The 15,800-nt window shown below is 38.3% G+C and overlaps 1 protein-coding gene across 4 annotated transcripts in view; it reads left to right on the forward strand.

Annotated features, from left to right (window-relative positions):
* Positions 1-11,299, forward strand: part of ca14 (carbonic anhydrase 14) — a 61,051-nt gene extending 49,752 nt beyond the window's left edge. For 2 of the 4 annotated variants that reach the window (XM_062964932.1, XM_062964936.1), the window contains 3 exons: positions 2,731-2,751; positions 6,893-6,977; positions 11,005-11,299. In XM_062964932.1, the coding sequence (XP_062821002.1) occupies positions 2,731-2,751; positions 6,893-6,977; positions 11,005-11,074 (176 nt within the window). In that variant the 3' untranslated portion in view covers positions 11,075-11,299. Of the gene's footprint in view, positions 1-2,730; positions 2,752-6,892; positions 7,031-11,000 lie in introns of all 4 variants that reach the window. The other 2 variants (XM_062964935.1, XM_062964933.1) reach the window with 2 other exon arrangements.
* The last annotated feature ends 4,501 nt before the right edge of the window (positions 11,300-15,800 follow it).

A 15,800-nucleotide genomic window follows, 5' to 3' on the forward strand; every position in this document is an offset into this window, starting at 1 on the left:
TGTCAGGGTATTGTGTATTGTGAAATGTTAAAATCAATCTGGGTTATTAGAAATGCCTTATGTGTTAGTTTTTCGGCAAGGCATTTCAGCAGTTATGGAGTTAATGAGAGTCTGCTATGATTGACGTATCACAGGACCAATGGGGTCAAGTTTGTTTTGATCAGGACTTTCTTTCTTGTCCTGTGGAATGCAGAGGAGTTTCCTGAGCAGTCTGTGTGTGCATGAGTAGCTTCGGCAAGAGCACTCATGGTGGAAGGACTGATTTGCTCTGTTTGTATATAGTCATGTAAATAAAGATGTATTGCCGTTGGATTTCCAACCGAGCCCTCGTCTGCTAGAGTGTGTTTGTCCAGTGCTGTTTTCCACACGGGGAGACAGTCTGGAGAAGGAGGTGAAGACCGGGATGGTGAATTTTTGGATTACACTCTGCTACCCATCATCCCCTGACAGGATGTACATCAGAGAACCTCAAGGCAATGCTCTTAAGACGTGGCAGTTCAAGTTTTGTCAAACTGCATTCATTCCACAGTGTGGATGCACTTTAGGATTACCCTGAATTCTAGGAAAAATTATCCTCTATTCCTTAGCCAGGAGTGCCCTTTGGTAGAATAAACTGTTATTGATTAATCCCAAATTTTCACTGATTTACCGTATATATACTCGAGTATAAACCGACCAGAATATAATCCAAGGCACCTAATTTTACCCAAAAAAACTGTTGACTCAAGTATAAACCGAGAGCGGTAAATTTCAAAAATAAAAATAGATACCAATAAAATTACATTAATTGAGGCATCAGTAGGTTTTTGAACATTTACATAAAACTGTAATTTAAGATAAGCCTGTCCAGCTCTGATCAAATCATTGTTCTCATCTTCTTCAGTGTAAATGTGCTTATGTATCCTTTTTAATAATAATAGAGTAAAATCTATATATATATAAAAGAGTGATGGCATCAGGGCAGCGGACAAAACAACAAAACTACAGGCCCCCCAACCTCGAAATTTGACAACACAACCCATCATCCACGGCTCTAGGTTGATACAACAAAAAGAAAAGAAAAATAAAGTCCTAATTACAGGGAGAGGAATAATAGTTTTTATCCAATTGCTGCCAGTTAGAAGGCTAAGCTCCACCCACTTGGTCTCCTAGCAACCCTCTCAGCCCAGGGGACAGGCACAGTTAGGCCTCACTTAGGCCTCTTCCACAGATTATCTAATTTGCACTGGATTATATGGCAGTGTAGACTCAAGAACCTTCCACACAGCTATATAACCCATTTAGAATCTTATATTATCTGCTTTGAACTGGATTATCTTGACTCCACACTGCCATATAATCCACTTCAGTGTTCATAATAAACATAAAGACAACCATACAACAGACATTCAATACCACTACTACTTCAACAATTTCTCACCAACACCACCAGACAAAGCTACAGCAACGCGTGGCTGGGTACAGCTAGTAATAAATATAATAATAAATAGAGTAAAATAAATGTAATAATAATATCAAAGCAAAATAATAAATGTATTATTATTAATAAAAATAGAGAATAATAATAATAATAATAATAATAATAATAATAATAATAATAATAATAATAATAACTTTATTCTTATATCCCGCCCCATCTCCCCGAAGGGACTCGGGGAAGCTTATATGGGGCCATGCCCGGGCACGACAATATAAAAGCACCAACAATAAAACAGATCAATCAACAATAAAACATCAGAAACTATAAAAACAGTCATAAAAAGTCACGTACAAAAATAAAATGATAAATTCAAGGATCTGGGCCAAGGTGCAAAATATGTCGAAGTCATCAGGGAGGGGTGATATATACTATCTGTGCCCGGCCACGCATTGCTGTGGCGAAGTATGGTGGCATGGGAAATAAAGTATTGAGAAATAAAATAAATGTAATAGTAACAATACTAGAGTAAAATAATAAATGTAATAATAAGAAGTAATAGAGTAAAATAATAAATGTATTAATAATAATAAAAATAGATTAAAATAAATTTAATAGTAACAATACTAGAGTAAAATAATAAATGTAATAATAAGAAGTAAAAGAGTAAAATAATAAATGTAATAATACCAATAATAATGCAGAAAAATAATAAATGTACCATATATTCTCAAGTATAAGCCGACCCGAATATAAACCAACCAGGACCCTCACCCGAGTATAAGCCGAGGGGGGCTTTTTCAGTCCTAAAAAAGGGCTGAAAAACTCGGCTTATACTCGAGTATATACGGTAACTAAGATTTGTGTTAGGAAGTGGATGGCGAGCATCGGACAAATCTGTGATTCTGAACTTTGAGATTTGATAACATTTTGCTACTTTCTGTTGTCTTCAGAAATTCTGATCCAATGTCATGAAATCCTAGAATAGTAGAATTGGGACCCCCAAAGGCCATCCAGTCCAACCCCAGTCTAACAGGCAGGAAAACCACAATCAAAGCGTTCCTGACAGATGTCCATCCAGCCTGTTTCAAAGCATCATATTGTAGAACGCCCTTCAGGGAGAATACAGATTACGCCACTCTGGGCATCCGCTCCGGGTTTCTGTCCGAACTGGAAAGGATGCCCAAGTTCTATGGCCCCAAATAGCTTTTTTAAAGTATTGAAAGTCTCAGGAAAGCTGAGGGTACTGTATTACTTGAAGCAAAACATTATTTTAAACAGTTGATTAATATCTCTTCTTTTGTGTCCTTCAGCTCCTTCTGGATATTCTGCAGGTAGGTTGGCTTCCGTGTCTTTCTTTGGTGGGATAATGATGATGATGATTTATTTCTCGTGTCAGAAGTAAATTGAGGATACAGTTATAATGTATTTTACAACACAAACAAAGTTAAAAACTTGTCATTTTACTAGATTTCTAGAAGCTGGGCACTTGGAGTGCCTTTGGTGTTGTTGTAAGAAGGTCCCCCATTGTGTATGTGGCAGGACTCAGGCTGCATTGTAGTCAGTGGTCTGTGGTTTGCCTTTTTGCGTACTCACATGTCGTGGACTCCACTTTGTAGCCCCATTTCCTATTATTGGCTCTGCACATCATGGTGCACATCACAGTCTGTTCAGCGCCTTCCAAGTTGCCCAGTCTTCTCTGTGCTCAGGGGGAATTTCTCATCTGGTCTCAGGCACTGATTGAGGTTCTGGGTTTTAGCCTGCCACTTTTGGACTCTCGCTTGCTGAGGTGTTCTTACGAATATCTCTGTAAACCTTAGGAAGCTGTTTCTTGATTTAAGACATTGGCATGCTGGCTGATATCTGAACAGGGGATGGGCCGGAGATATCAATACCTTGGTTCTTTCATTATTGGCTGCTACTTAATATTAATAATAATATTATAATGTAATGCAATATAATAATACACTATTATAATGGTATACTAGCTGTGCCTGGCCACGCATTGCTGTGGCGAAGTATGGTGGTATGGGAAATAAAGTATTGAGGAATTGGTTGTAGTTATGGTAAAGGGTAAAGGTGTGGAGTCCAGATAATCCAGTTAAAGCAGATAATATAAGATTATAAATGGGTTATATAGCTGTGTGGAAGGGCCTTGAGTCTACACTGCCATCTAATCCAGTTAAAATCTGATAATCTGTATTTTATAGGCAGTGTGGAAGAGGCCTGAGGCCTAACTCTGCCTGTCCCCTGGGTGAGTGGGTTGCTAGGAGACCAAGTGGGCTTCTAACTTAGCCTTCTAACTGGCAGCAATTGGATAAAAACAATTATTCCTCTCCCTCTAATTAGAACTTTATTTTTCTTTTCTTTTTGTTGTATCAACCTAGAGGCGTGGATGATGGGTTGTGGTGTCAATTTTTGAGGTTGTGGGGTGTTTAGTTTTGTTGTTTTGGCGGTCGCCAGGATTCCATCACTCTTTTATATATATAGATTGTATATAATGGTATATAATGGTATAGTGCAGGGGTCCCCAAACTTTTGAAGCAGAGGGCCGGTCCACAATCCTTCAGACTGTTGAGGGGCCAAATTACCATTTGAAAAAAAATACAAATTCCTATGCATACTGCACATGTCTTATTTGTAGTGCAACAACAACAACAACGAAAGAACAATACAATATTTGAAAATGAAAACAATTTTAACCAATATAAACCTATTAGGATTTCAATGGAAAGTTTGGGCCTGCTACTGGCCAATGAGATAGTCAAGTTAATTAGGATTGTTGTTGTGTGCCTTCAAGTCATTTCAGACTTTGGCCAAGCCTAAGTCTAAAAATAATTATTTATTTACTGCATTTATTTACTACATTTATTTACTACATTTATATCCCACCCTTCTCACCCCGAAGGGGACTCAGAGCAGCTGTATGTACATATCATATATTATATTATTAGCATAACACAATATTAGCATTATATATTACTATATTGAACTATACCACTATACTATTATATAATATGTAATATATAACATATAATTAATATTATTATATTGTATTTTTATTAATGTTATATTGTATAACATTATAATATTATTATCAATATTATATGTATATACAATATATTATATTATTAAAACTGATATAAAAATATTATATTATAAAACTGAGGGCAGGGGCCAGGTAAATGACCTTGGAGGGCCGCATCCGGCCCCCGGGCCTTAGTTTGGGGACCCCTGGTATAGTGTATATTTATATGCATAATTATGTAGGTTTTTAATGTAGGTTCTTAGTTTTAATGATTTTTTTTATTTAAATTGATTTTTAATTGTGACGTAATTTGTTTTTATGTTTGTCTTTATATTGTAAGCCGCCCTGAGTCCCCTGATGGGTGAGAAGGGCGGGGTAGAAATGATGCAATATATATATATATTACATGTAATATTACTAATAATATTACAATATAGTGTTATAGTACAATATCTATATACAGTAGAGTCTCACTTATCCAAGCCTCGCTAATCCAAGCCATTTTTGTAGACAATGTTTTCCATATATCATGATATTTTGGTGCTAAATTCGTAAATACAGTAATTACAACATAACATTACTGCGTATTGAACTATTTTTTCTGTCAAATTTGTTGTGTAACATGATGTTTCGGTGCTTAATTTGTAAAATCATATCCTAATTTGATGTTTAATAGGCTTTTCCTTAATCCCTCCTTATTATCCAAGATATTCGCTTATTCAAGCTTCTGCTAGCCCGTTTAGCTTGGATAAGTGAGACTATATAAAAGAGTGATGGAATCAGGGCACCGGACAAAACAGCAAAACTACAGGCCCCCCAACTTCGAAATTTGACAACACAACCCATCTAGGTTGATACAACATAAAGAAAAGAAAAATGAAGTCCTAATTAGAGGGACAGGAATAATTGTTTTTATCCAATAGCTGCCAGTTAGAGGGCTAAGTTCCGCCCACTTGGTCTCCTAGCAACCCAATCAGCCCAATCAGGTTGTTGTATCAACCTAGAGCCGTGAATGATGGGTTGTGTTGTCAAATTTCAAGGTTGGGGGGCCTGTACTTTTGTTGTTTTGTCCGCTGCCCTGATGCCATCACTCTTTTATATATACAGATATTGTACTATACCATTATACCGTAATATTATTAGTACTATTACATTTAATATATAATATATAATTAATATTATTATATTATACAATATTATTATATTGTATTATTATTATTAGCCGCCCTGAGTCCCCTATTGGGTGAGAAGGGCGGGGTAGAAATATTGAAATAAATAAATATTATATTGTATTACCTTATAATATTATTACCAATATTATATGTATACACAATCTATATATATAAGAGTGATGGCATCAGGGCAGCGGACAAAACAACAAAACTACAGGCCCCCCCAAACTCGAAATTTGACAACACAACCCATCATTCACTCCTCTAGGTTGATACAACAAAAAAGAAAAGAAAAATGAAGTCCTAATTACAGGGAGAGGAATAATAGTTTTTATCCAATTGCTGCCAGTTTGAAGGCTAAGCTCCGCCCACTTGGTCTCCTAGCAACCTACTCAGCCCAGGGGACAGGCACAGTTAGGCCTCACTTAGACCTCTTTCACAGATTATCAGATTTTAACTGGATTATATGGCAGTGTAGACTAAAGGCCCTTCCACACAGCTATAGAACCCATTTAGAATCTTATATTATCTGCTTTGAACTGGATTATCTTGACTCCACACTGCCATATAATCCACTTCAGTGTGCATACTAAACATAAAGACTACCATACAACAGACATTCAATACCACCACTACCTCAACCATTTCTCACCAACACCACCAGACAATGCCACAGCAACGCGTGGCTGGGCACAGCTAGTACATTATATTATTACCATATCATTCATTTACAATATTTCATTTACAATATTGGTAAATGAAAGAACAATACAATATTTAAAAATAAAAATAATTTTAACCAACATACTGTAAACTTATCAGGATTTCCGTGGGAAGTGTGGGCCTGCTTCTGGCCATTGAGATAATCAAGTAGGATTGTTGTGGTTGTGCTTTCAAGTCATTTCAGACTTTGGGGGAGCCTAAGTCTAAAACTGAGGATGGGGGCCTTGGAGGGCTGCATCCGGACCCCGGGCTTTAGTTTGGGAACCCCTGACCTAAAGCTTCAGAAAGCTTCTGTTCAACCATTTCAAAGCTCCCTGCTTGGGCGGTGATGGTAATGATGGTATTGGTGGGATGTGGGTTTCTTCTACTCCATCCTCATTAATAACCTTCGCCATCTTGACCGCACTCCAATATTCCCAGACCACTCTTGTGTCCCAATTTGCACCTATGTGATGTTAGAGGTTATGTGTTCCCCTTTTCCTAAGCTACCACTTGTCCAAAATTGAATCAATGGGGTTCCTTATGTTGTTTTTCTCGCCGTTCTCATCCCAGGTGAGATTGTGGCCATCATTTTTGGGGTGCTCTTGGGCTGCCTGGGCGTCTTCCTGGCCGGTTGGATCGTGGCGAAGAGAATACGGTGAGACGCAGGCCGAGATGGGAGGCCGAACCGTTGTCTTCCACCCAATGGAGGTATCCCTTGGCCTTGCAAGGCCCAAATGCTCTACCCGGCTGGGCTGTTGTGCTGCTGCTGCTGCTGCTACTCCAATCTGTAGTGCGCTCTATATGGAGGAGCCTATTCTAATCATAACAATAACAATAATAATGATGATAATAATAACAATAATAATGCCAAAAATTATCTCTACCCTGCTGGGTTGTTGTGCTGCTGCTACTCTAATCTGTAATGCACTGAGTAGAGAGAGACCTATTCTAATAATAATAATAATAATAATAATAATAATAATAATAATAATAATAATCTCAGCTGCTATCAGGACCTCAAGATTGAACTTCAAAGACTCTGGCAGAAACCAGTGTAAGTGGTCCCGGTGGTGATCGGCACACTGGGTGCCGTGCCAAAAGATCTCAGCCAGCATTTGGAAACAATAGGCATTGACAAAATCACGATCTGCCAACTGCAAAAGGCCACCCGACTGGGATCTGCACGCATCATACGAAAATACATCACAGTCCTAGACACTTGGGAAGTGTTCGACTTGTGGTTTTGTGATATGGAATCCAGCATATCTTTCTTGTTTGCTGTGTCATAATAATAATAATAATAATAATAATAATAATAATAATAATAATAATAATAATAATAATAATAATGGCAGAAACCAGTACAGGTGGTCCCGGTGGTGATCGGCACATTGGGTGCCGTGCCAAAAGATCTCAGCCGGCATTTGGAAACAATAGACATTGACAAAATCACAATCTGCCAATTGCAAAAGGCCACCCTGCTGGAATCTGCACGCATCATCCGAATATACATCACACAGTCCTAGACACTTGAGAAATGTTTGACTTGTGATTTTGTGATACGAAATCCAGCATGTCTATCTTGTTTGCTGTGCTATAATAATAATAATAATAATAATAATAATAATAATAATAATAATAATAATAATGGCCAAAGATAAAAATAATCTCTACCCTGCTGGCTTGTTGTGCTACTGTGACTCCAATCTGTAGTGCGCTGATCAGAGAGAGGTTGATTCTAAACAACAACAAGAACAACATGTCGAAGGCTTTCATGGCCGGAATCACTGGGTAGCTGTGAGTTTTCTGAGCTGTCTGGCTCAGAATTTAATTAATAATATTAATTATTAGTGCTAAGCATTGTTGCATTTTCCAACACTTACGAGTGTTGGGAATATTTTCGAAATCGCATAGATGACATCTGTTGATACCTCAGCTGATGCAAGGATTCAGGATACTGGGTTGTTGTGAGTTTTCTGAGCAGTATGGCTATGTTCCTGAAGCATTCTTTCCTGACGTTTCACCCACATCTATGGCAGGCATCCTAGGTGGTTGTAAGGTCTGTTGGAAACTAAGCAAGTGGGGTTTATATATCTGTGGAATAATGTTCAGATGGGAGAAAGAACTCTTCTCTGTCTGAAACAAGTGTGAATGTTGCAATTGGCCAGCTTGGTTAGCATTGAATAGCCTTGCAGCTGCAAAACCTGGCTGCTTCCTGCCTGGAGGAATCCTTTGTTGGGATCCTCTCACCTCTGCAACTGTGGACAAGTCTACAGAGGGACCACGATATATAACAAGGAACATGAAAGGCACTGCAGACTAATCCAACCAGAAAAGTCAGCCATAGCCGAGCCCTTGATGAACCAACCTGGACACAACAGATCATTTGGAAACACAGAAATAATAATAATAAACTTTATTTTTATATCCCGCCCCATCTCCCCGAAGGGACCCGGGGCGGCTCACTACAGGGACGAGCCCAACAACGACATGCTGGATCACTCTGACAACTATCATGTTACATAGAGAAGCCATTGAACTCCACAAGCATGTGGATAATTTCAACAGAAAGGAGGAAACCATGAAAATAAACACAATCTGGCTACCAGTATTTAAAAGCTCTAACAGTAAATAAAGAACAACACCCAAAAAACAGGGTGTAATGAAGTATGAATTTGGTTTACAGATGTTATGTTTAATTGTATGTTTATGTTTTAAAAGGGTAAGTATTAGTTACTATTTCGTGGGGGATGGTAACCAGCTCAGCATTCTGAGGCAGGTTGCCATAGCAACGAGGGCGGAGCCAACCGCCGTTTGGAGGGAATGTTTTAAAAAACAATTTAGTCTGTGATTTTTAGTCACAGGGAAGACACTGGTTCCAAGTTAGGAAAACCAGGGAAACTCAGGTCTCTAGTTGTGTCAAATTAAGCAAGTTGGGTGACTTGTTTATATGTATTGTAGAGTCTGAGTAGTAAGGGGAAGTAATCCCGGTTAGATCCAAAGTGATCAGGTTTAGACTGCTCAAGGGAAAGGAGCAAGTATTTTGAAAGTGTATTCCTCATAAGTTAATAACTTTGCAACCATTATCTAAGTGCCTTTAAAGAAGCAATACTGTAACCACTAAGCTCTGTGCCTGAAATAAACTTGATATCTTTCAACATCCAAGCCTCTTCTCACACATATCCTAAACTTAAGTAACGCTACCATCTAAAGAGAATTAAAAGAAGAGAAAGAAAAGATTCAAAAAGAAATTCCCCTCTGGCTGAGATCTCCACAACTGGTGGCAGCGGATATAAAACATATAATAATATAATTAATGGAAAAAAAATCCCTTCTCCCACATCTTGACAATTGGTGGCAGCGGTGGGATTTAAAAGGATTCCTCCCTGCCACACAGGGGAATTCCAGACAGGGAACAATCAGGGCCAGCTAACAACAAACCTCCCAACAAAGGATTCCCCAACACGGAAGCAGCCAGGCTTTGAAGCTGCAAGGCTATTCAATACTAATCAAGCTGGCCAACTGCAACATTCACAGACAAGAGTTCTTTCTCCCACCCTGGACATCATTCAACAGATATATAAACCCCACTTGCCTAGTTTCCAACAGACCTCACAACCTCTGAGGATGCCTTTCATAAATGAGGGTGAAACGTCAGGAAACGCTTCTGGAACATGGCCAGACAGCAACCCAACTTCATAAGTAGAGTCTCACTTATCCAAGCTAAACAGGCCGCCAGAAGCTTGGATAAGCGAATATCTTGGTTAATAAGGAGGGATTAAGGAAAAGCCTATTAACATCAAATTAGGTCATGATTTTACAAATTAAGCACCAAAACATCATGTTAGACAACAAATTTGACAGAAAAAATAGTTCAATATGCAGTAATGCTATGTAGTAATTACTGTATTTACGAATTTAGCACCAAAATATCACGATGTATTGAAAACATTGATTACAAAAGTGGCTTGGATTATCCAGAGGCTGATAAGAGAGGCTTGGATAAGTGAGACTCTACTGTACCCACAGCTGTCCACAGGGGGAGCTATAATCCAACCACATCAATGGGTTGGAAATTTTTAGAAATATGGCAAACTGCAATACAGTAGAGTCTCACTTATCCAACACTCGCTTATCCAACGTTCTGGATTATCCAACGCATTTTTGTAGTCAATGTTTTCAATATATTGCGATATTTTGGTGCTAAATTCATAAATACAGTAATTACTACATAGCATTACTGCGTATTGAACTACTTTTTCTGCCAAATGTGTTGTATAACATGATGTTTTGGTGCTTCATTTGTAAAATCATAACCTAATTTGATGTTTAATAGGCTTTTCCTTAATGCCTCCTTATTATCCAACATATTCGCTTATCCAACATTCTGCTGGCCCGTTTATGTTGGATAAGTGAGACTCTACTGTATTTCTAAATTTCTTGAAGGCATGTGATGGCATTTTTGTCTTTGATTTGCTCATTGGAAAGCTTTGAGTGCCAGTCACTTGGAGATATTTTAGCAAAGCAGAAAGCGGAGAACGAATCTAGGAAAGGGATGTGGCCATTTATGGAGCCAAATTTTACCAATTCCTAGATTTCGGACCGATGAAGCCCCGATGAATGCAGGAAGGGCCCATCTTCTCACCTCCTAAACCTCCGTCTCTTTCTTTTTTCCGAGACAGGGATGGAAGAATGCAGGAACAGAAGGGTGTTGTCTTTACTTCCTCCACGCGGAGAGCCATTTCGGATTAAGATCCTTACAAGAGTCCCCAAACATTTCATCCCTGACTTTCTTCACTGCGATGCAAATAAATAAATAAAATTAGAGACTTGCATGGGAGGAGATGTGGAAGTGCGGGCAACCGGTTGGAAACCATGAGGACTAGCATCACAGTGCCAACTTGGAGTCCCAATCATGATGTAAAAGCAGAATAATAGTAGTAGTAATAATAATAATAATTTGTCTCTGCAGCTCAACCAATCCTTTTTCAGGTTTGACAGGAAAGAAAGAAGCACGTATGGAGTTAAGTGTGTAATAGGATTTGTAGTATTGCAACCTTCCAAGGGCTTCTGATCCCAACATAACAAAGGCTGTGCGGGATATATAATCCCAATGAATAAGTGTTCCGGGTTCTGGCATATTGATGATGATGATGATAATAATAATAATAATAATAATAATAATAATAATAATAATAATAATAAATTTATTACCAACCACTCCCTGCACCTTGATAGCATAAACACACTGGCATATTGATGATGATATTAATATTATTATTATTATTAATAATAATAATAATAAATGTATTACCAACAACTCCCTGCACCTTGATAGCATAAACACATTGGCATATTGATGATGATGATGATGATAACAATAATTTTATTGCCCACCACTCCCTGCGCCTTAATAGAGTAAACACACTGGCATATTGATGATGATGATTATAAAAATAATAATAAATTTATTGCCCACCACTCCCTGCGCCTTGATAGCATAAACACACTGGTGTATTGATGATGATGATGATAATAATAATAATAATAATAAATTTATTACCAACAACTCACTGCGCCTTGATAGCGTAAACACACTGACATATTGATTATGATGATGATAATAATAATAATAAATTTATTACTAACAACTCCCTGCGCCTTGATAGCATAAACACACTGGCATATTGATGATGATGATGATAATAATAATAATAATAATAATAATAATAAATTTATTACCAACAACTCCCTGTGCCTTGATAGCATAAACACACTGGCGTATTGATGATGATGATGATAATAATAATAATAATAATAATAATAATAATAATAATAAATTTATTACCAACAATTCCCTGTGCCTTGATAGCATAAACACACTGGCATATTGATGATAATGATGATAATAATAATAAATTTATTACCAACCACTCCCTGCACCTTGATAGCATAAACATACTAGTGTATTGATGATGATGATGATAATAATAATAATAAATTTATTACCAACAACTCCCTGCGCCTTGATAGCATAAACACACTGGCATATTGATTATGATGATGATAATAATACAATAGATCTCGCGAATCCAACGTTCTGGATTATCCAACGCATTTTTGTAGTCAATGTTTTCAATACATCATGATATTTTGGTGCTAAATTCGTAAATACAGTAATTACTACATAGCATTACTGCTTATTGAACTACTTTTTCTGTCAAATTTGTTGTATAACATGATGTTTTGGTGCTTATCACTATGCCAGAACCCAGGACCTTTATTCAGTGGGGATAATGGGATTTGCAACCTAATATTAATAATAATAATTATCATTATAAATATGCTAGAACCCAGGACATTTATTCAGTGGGGATAATGGATTTGCAACCCAATATTTACAGTTATCATTATCACTAAGCCAGAACCTGGGTCATTTATTCAGTGGGGATACTGGGATTTGCAACCCATTATTAATAATTATCATTATCACTATGCCAGAACCCAGGACATTTATTCAGTGGGGATAATGGGATGTACAACTCAATATTAATAATAATTATCATCTTCAGTATGCCAGAACCTGGGACATTTATTCAGTGGGGATAATGGATTTGCAACCCAATATTAATAATTATCATTATCAGTATGCTGGAACTCAGGACATTTATTCAGTGGGGATACTGGGATTGGCAACCCAATATTAATTATTATCAGTATGCCGGAACCCGGGTCATTTATTCAATGGGGATAATAAGATTTGCGGGGAGATTTGATCTCTTTTACTAGCTTGTAGCTCACTTAAACTTCATAAATGTCATAGCAGCAGTGGAAGAAAGGATCGATGCACACAGTGGCCTCAAGGGGGCGCCATAATTCAACCACAACAACAGTTTCCTATGGAGCAGTTGTTATGATTGAATTATGGCGCCCTCTTGAGGTTCCTATGTGCATTGATCTTTTAGATGCATCAAGCATGAGCAAACTTGGGCTGTCCGGGTGTTTTGGACTCCAACTCCCACAATTCCTAACCGCCTACCGGCGGTTAGGAATTGTGGGAGTTGGAGTCCAAAACACCCGGACGGCCCAAGTTTGCTCATGCTTGATCTACATTGCGGAATGAACGAAGCTTCAACATTGCTTTAATGGCCATGGCTCAATATTATGAATCCTCAAGAGTTGCAGACGTCTGGGATTAAGAACATTTGAATTCAGATTTTGCAGAGAAAAAGCTCCCTTTTCAACAGCTTAGCAAGTGAAAATCGTGGAGGGCATTTGTGTGTAAAAGGAAGCTCATTGGTCGGTTGCCGTTTTCATTCCATCATCTAAAACATTAAAATAAACATTTGGCCCCCCGAAAACTGTGCTTTATTTGTTGGGGAAGGAATCGGCTTGATCTATATGGTGTAAACCTGCATCTAAGCTTGAGTTGTGTGATTGGTTAAGCCAGGGGTCCCCAAACTTTTTAAACAGGGGGTCAGTTCACAATCCTTTGGACCATTGGAGGGCCGGACTATAGATGGCCACCGAGCAATAATAATAATAATCATAATCATAATCATAATTAATAATAATAAAGAGGGTTGGAAGAGACCCCTTGGGCCATTGAGTCCAATCCCCTTCTGCCTCTGTGCACCAAAAGCACAAGCAAAGCACCCCTGACAGATGGCCTCCCAGTCTCAATGTTATTATTATTATTAATAATAATAATAATAATAATAATAATAATAATAATAATAATAAAAGAGGGTTGGAAGAAACCCCTTGGGCCATTGAGTCCAATCCCCTTCTGCCTTTGTGCACCGAAAGCACAAGCAAAGCACCCCTGACAGATGGCCATCCAGCCTCAATGTTAATAATAATAATAATAATAATAATAATAATAATAAAGAGGGTTGGAAGAGACCCCTTGGGCCATTGAGTCCAATCCCCTTCTGCCTCTGTGCACCAAAAGCACAAGCAAAGCACCCCTGACAGATGGCCTCCCAGTCTCAATGTCAATAATAATAATAATAATAGACCCTTGGGCCATTGAGTCCAACCCCCTTCTGCCTTTGTGCACAAAAAGAACAAGCAAAGCACCCCTGATAGATGGCCTCCCAGTCTCAATGTTAATAATAATAATAATAATAATAATAATAATAATAATAATAATAATAATAATAATAATGAGCACGCAAAGATACTGTGGGACTTCCGAATCCAGACTGACAAAGTTCTGGAACACAACACACCAGACATCACAGTTGTGGAAAAGAAAAAGGTTTGGATCATTGATGTTGCCATCCCAGGTAACAGTCGCATTGACGAAAAACAACAGGAAAAACTCAGCCGCTCTCAGGACTTCAAGACTGAACTTCAAAGACTCTGGCAGAAACCAGTGCAGGTGGTCCCGGTGGTGATGGGCACACTGGGTGCCGTGCCAAAAGATCTCAGCCGGCATTTGGAAATAATAGACATTGACAAAATCACGATCTGCCAAATGCAAAAGGCCACCCTACTGGGATCTGCACGCATCATCAGAAAATACATCACACAGTCCTAGATACTTGGGAAGTGTTCGACTTGTGGTTTTGCGAAACGAAATCCAGCATGTCTATTTTGTTTGCTGTGCCATACAACGCCGTTGTGTTGGTAATAATAAATTTGGAAACAATAGACATTGACAAAATCACGATCTGCCAACTGCAAAAGGCCACCCTACTGGGATCTGCAGCATCATCCGAAAATACATCACACAGTCCTAGACACTTGGGAAGTGTTCGACTTGTGATTTTGTGATACGAAACCCAGCATGTCTATTTTGTTTGCTGTGTCATACAATATAATAATAATAATAATAATAATAATAATAATAATAATAATAATAATAATAAGGGTTGTAAGAGAAAAAGAGGCCCCTTGGGTCATTTAACCCAACCCCCTTCTGCCCTTGTGCCGTGGGGGCTTCGATAAATGGCTTCGATGGGCTGCATCCGGCCCCCGGGCCTTAGTTTGGGGACCCCTGGGTTAAGCGAACAGAGTGCTCTCTGGGTGTTAGTGAACTACAACTCCCAGAATTCAAAAACAGCCCCCCTCCAACCCCACAAGTATTCAATGTTGGTCATGTAGGTCGTGTGACAAGTTTGGGGAAGATCCATTGTGGGCTGGGTTCAGAGTCCTCTTTGTAGGTGAACTATAAATCTCAGCAACTACAACTCCCAAATGATGAAATCCCTAACCCCACTAATATTCAAATTTCGGCGTTATCAGGTATTTCTGCCAAATTTGGACCAGATCCATTGTCATTTGAGTTCCCAGTGCTCTTTAGGTCATCATCATCATCATCATCATCATCATCATCATTTAATTACTTATTAATCGCCCTCCATCCACAATGCTCTAGGCGATTTACAAGATAAAATTGTAAAGGATAAAAAAAAACTTTGGAAAATGAAGGATATTCCGAATAAAGAACTATGGATACACAAGTTAGAAG

This window comes from Anolis carolinensis, unplaced genomic scaffold (genome assembly GCF_035594765.1).
Source record: "Anolis carolinensis isolate JA03-04 unplaced genomic scaffold, rAnoCar3.1.pri scaffold_14, whole genome shotgun sequence".
Lineage (NCBI taxonomy): Eukaryota > Metazoa > Chordata > Lepidosauria > Squamata > Dactyloidae > Anolis > Anolis carolinensis.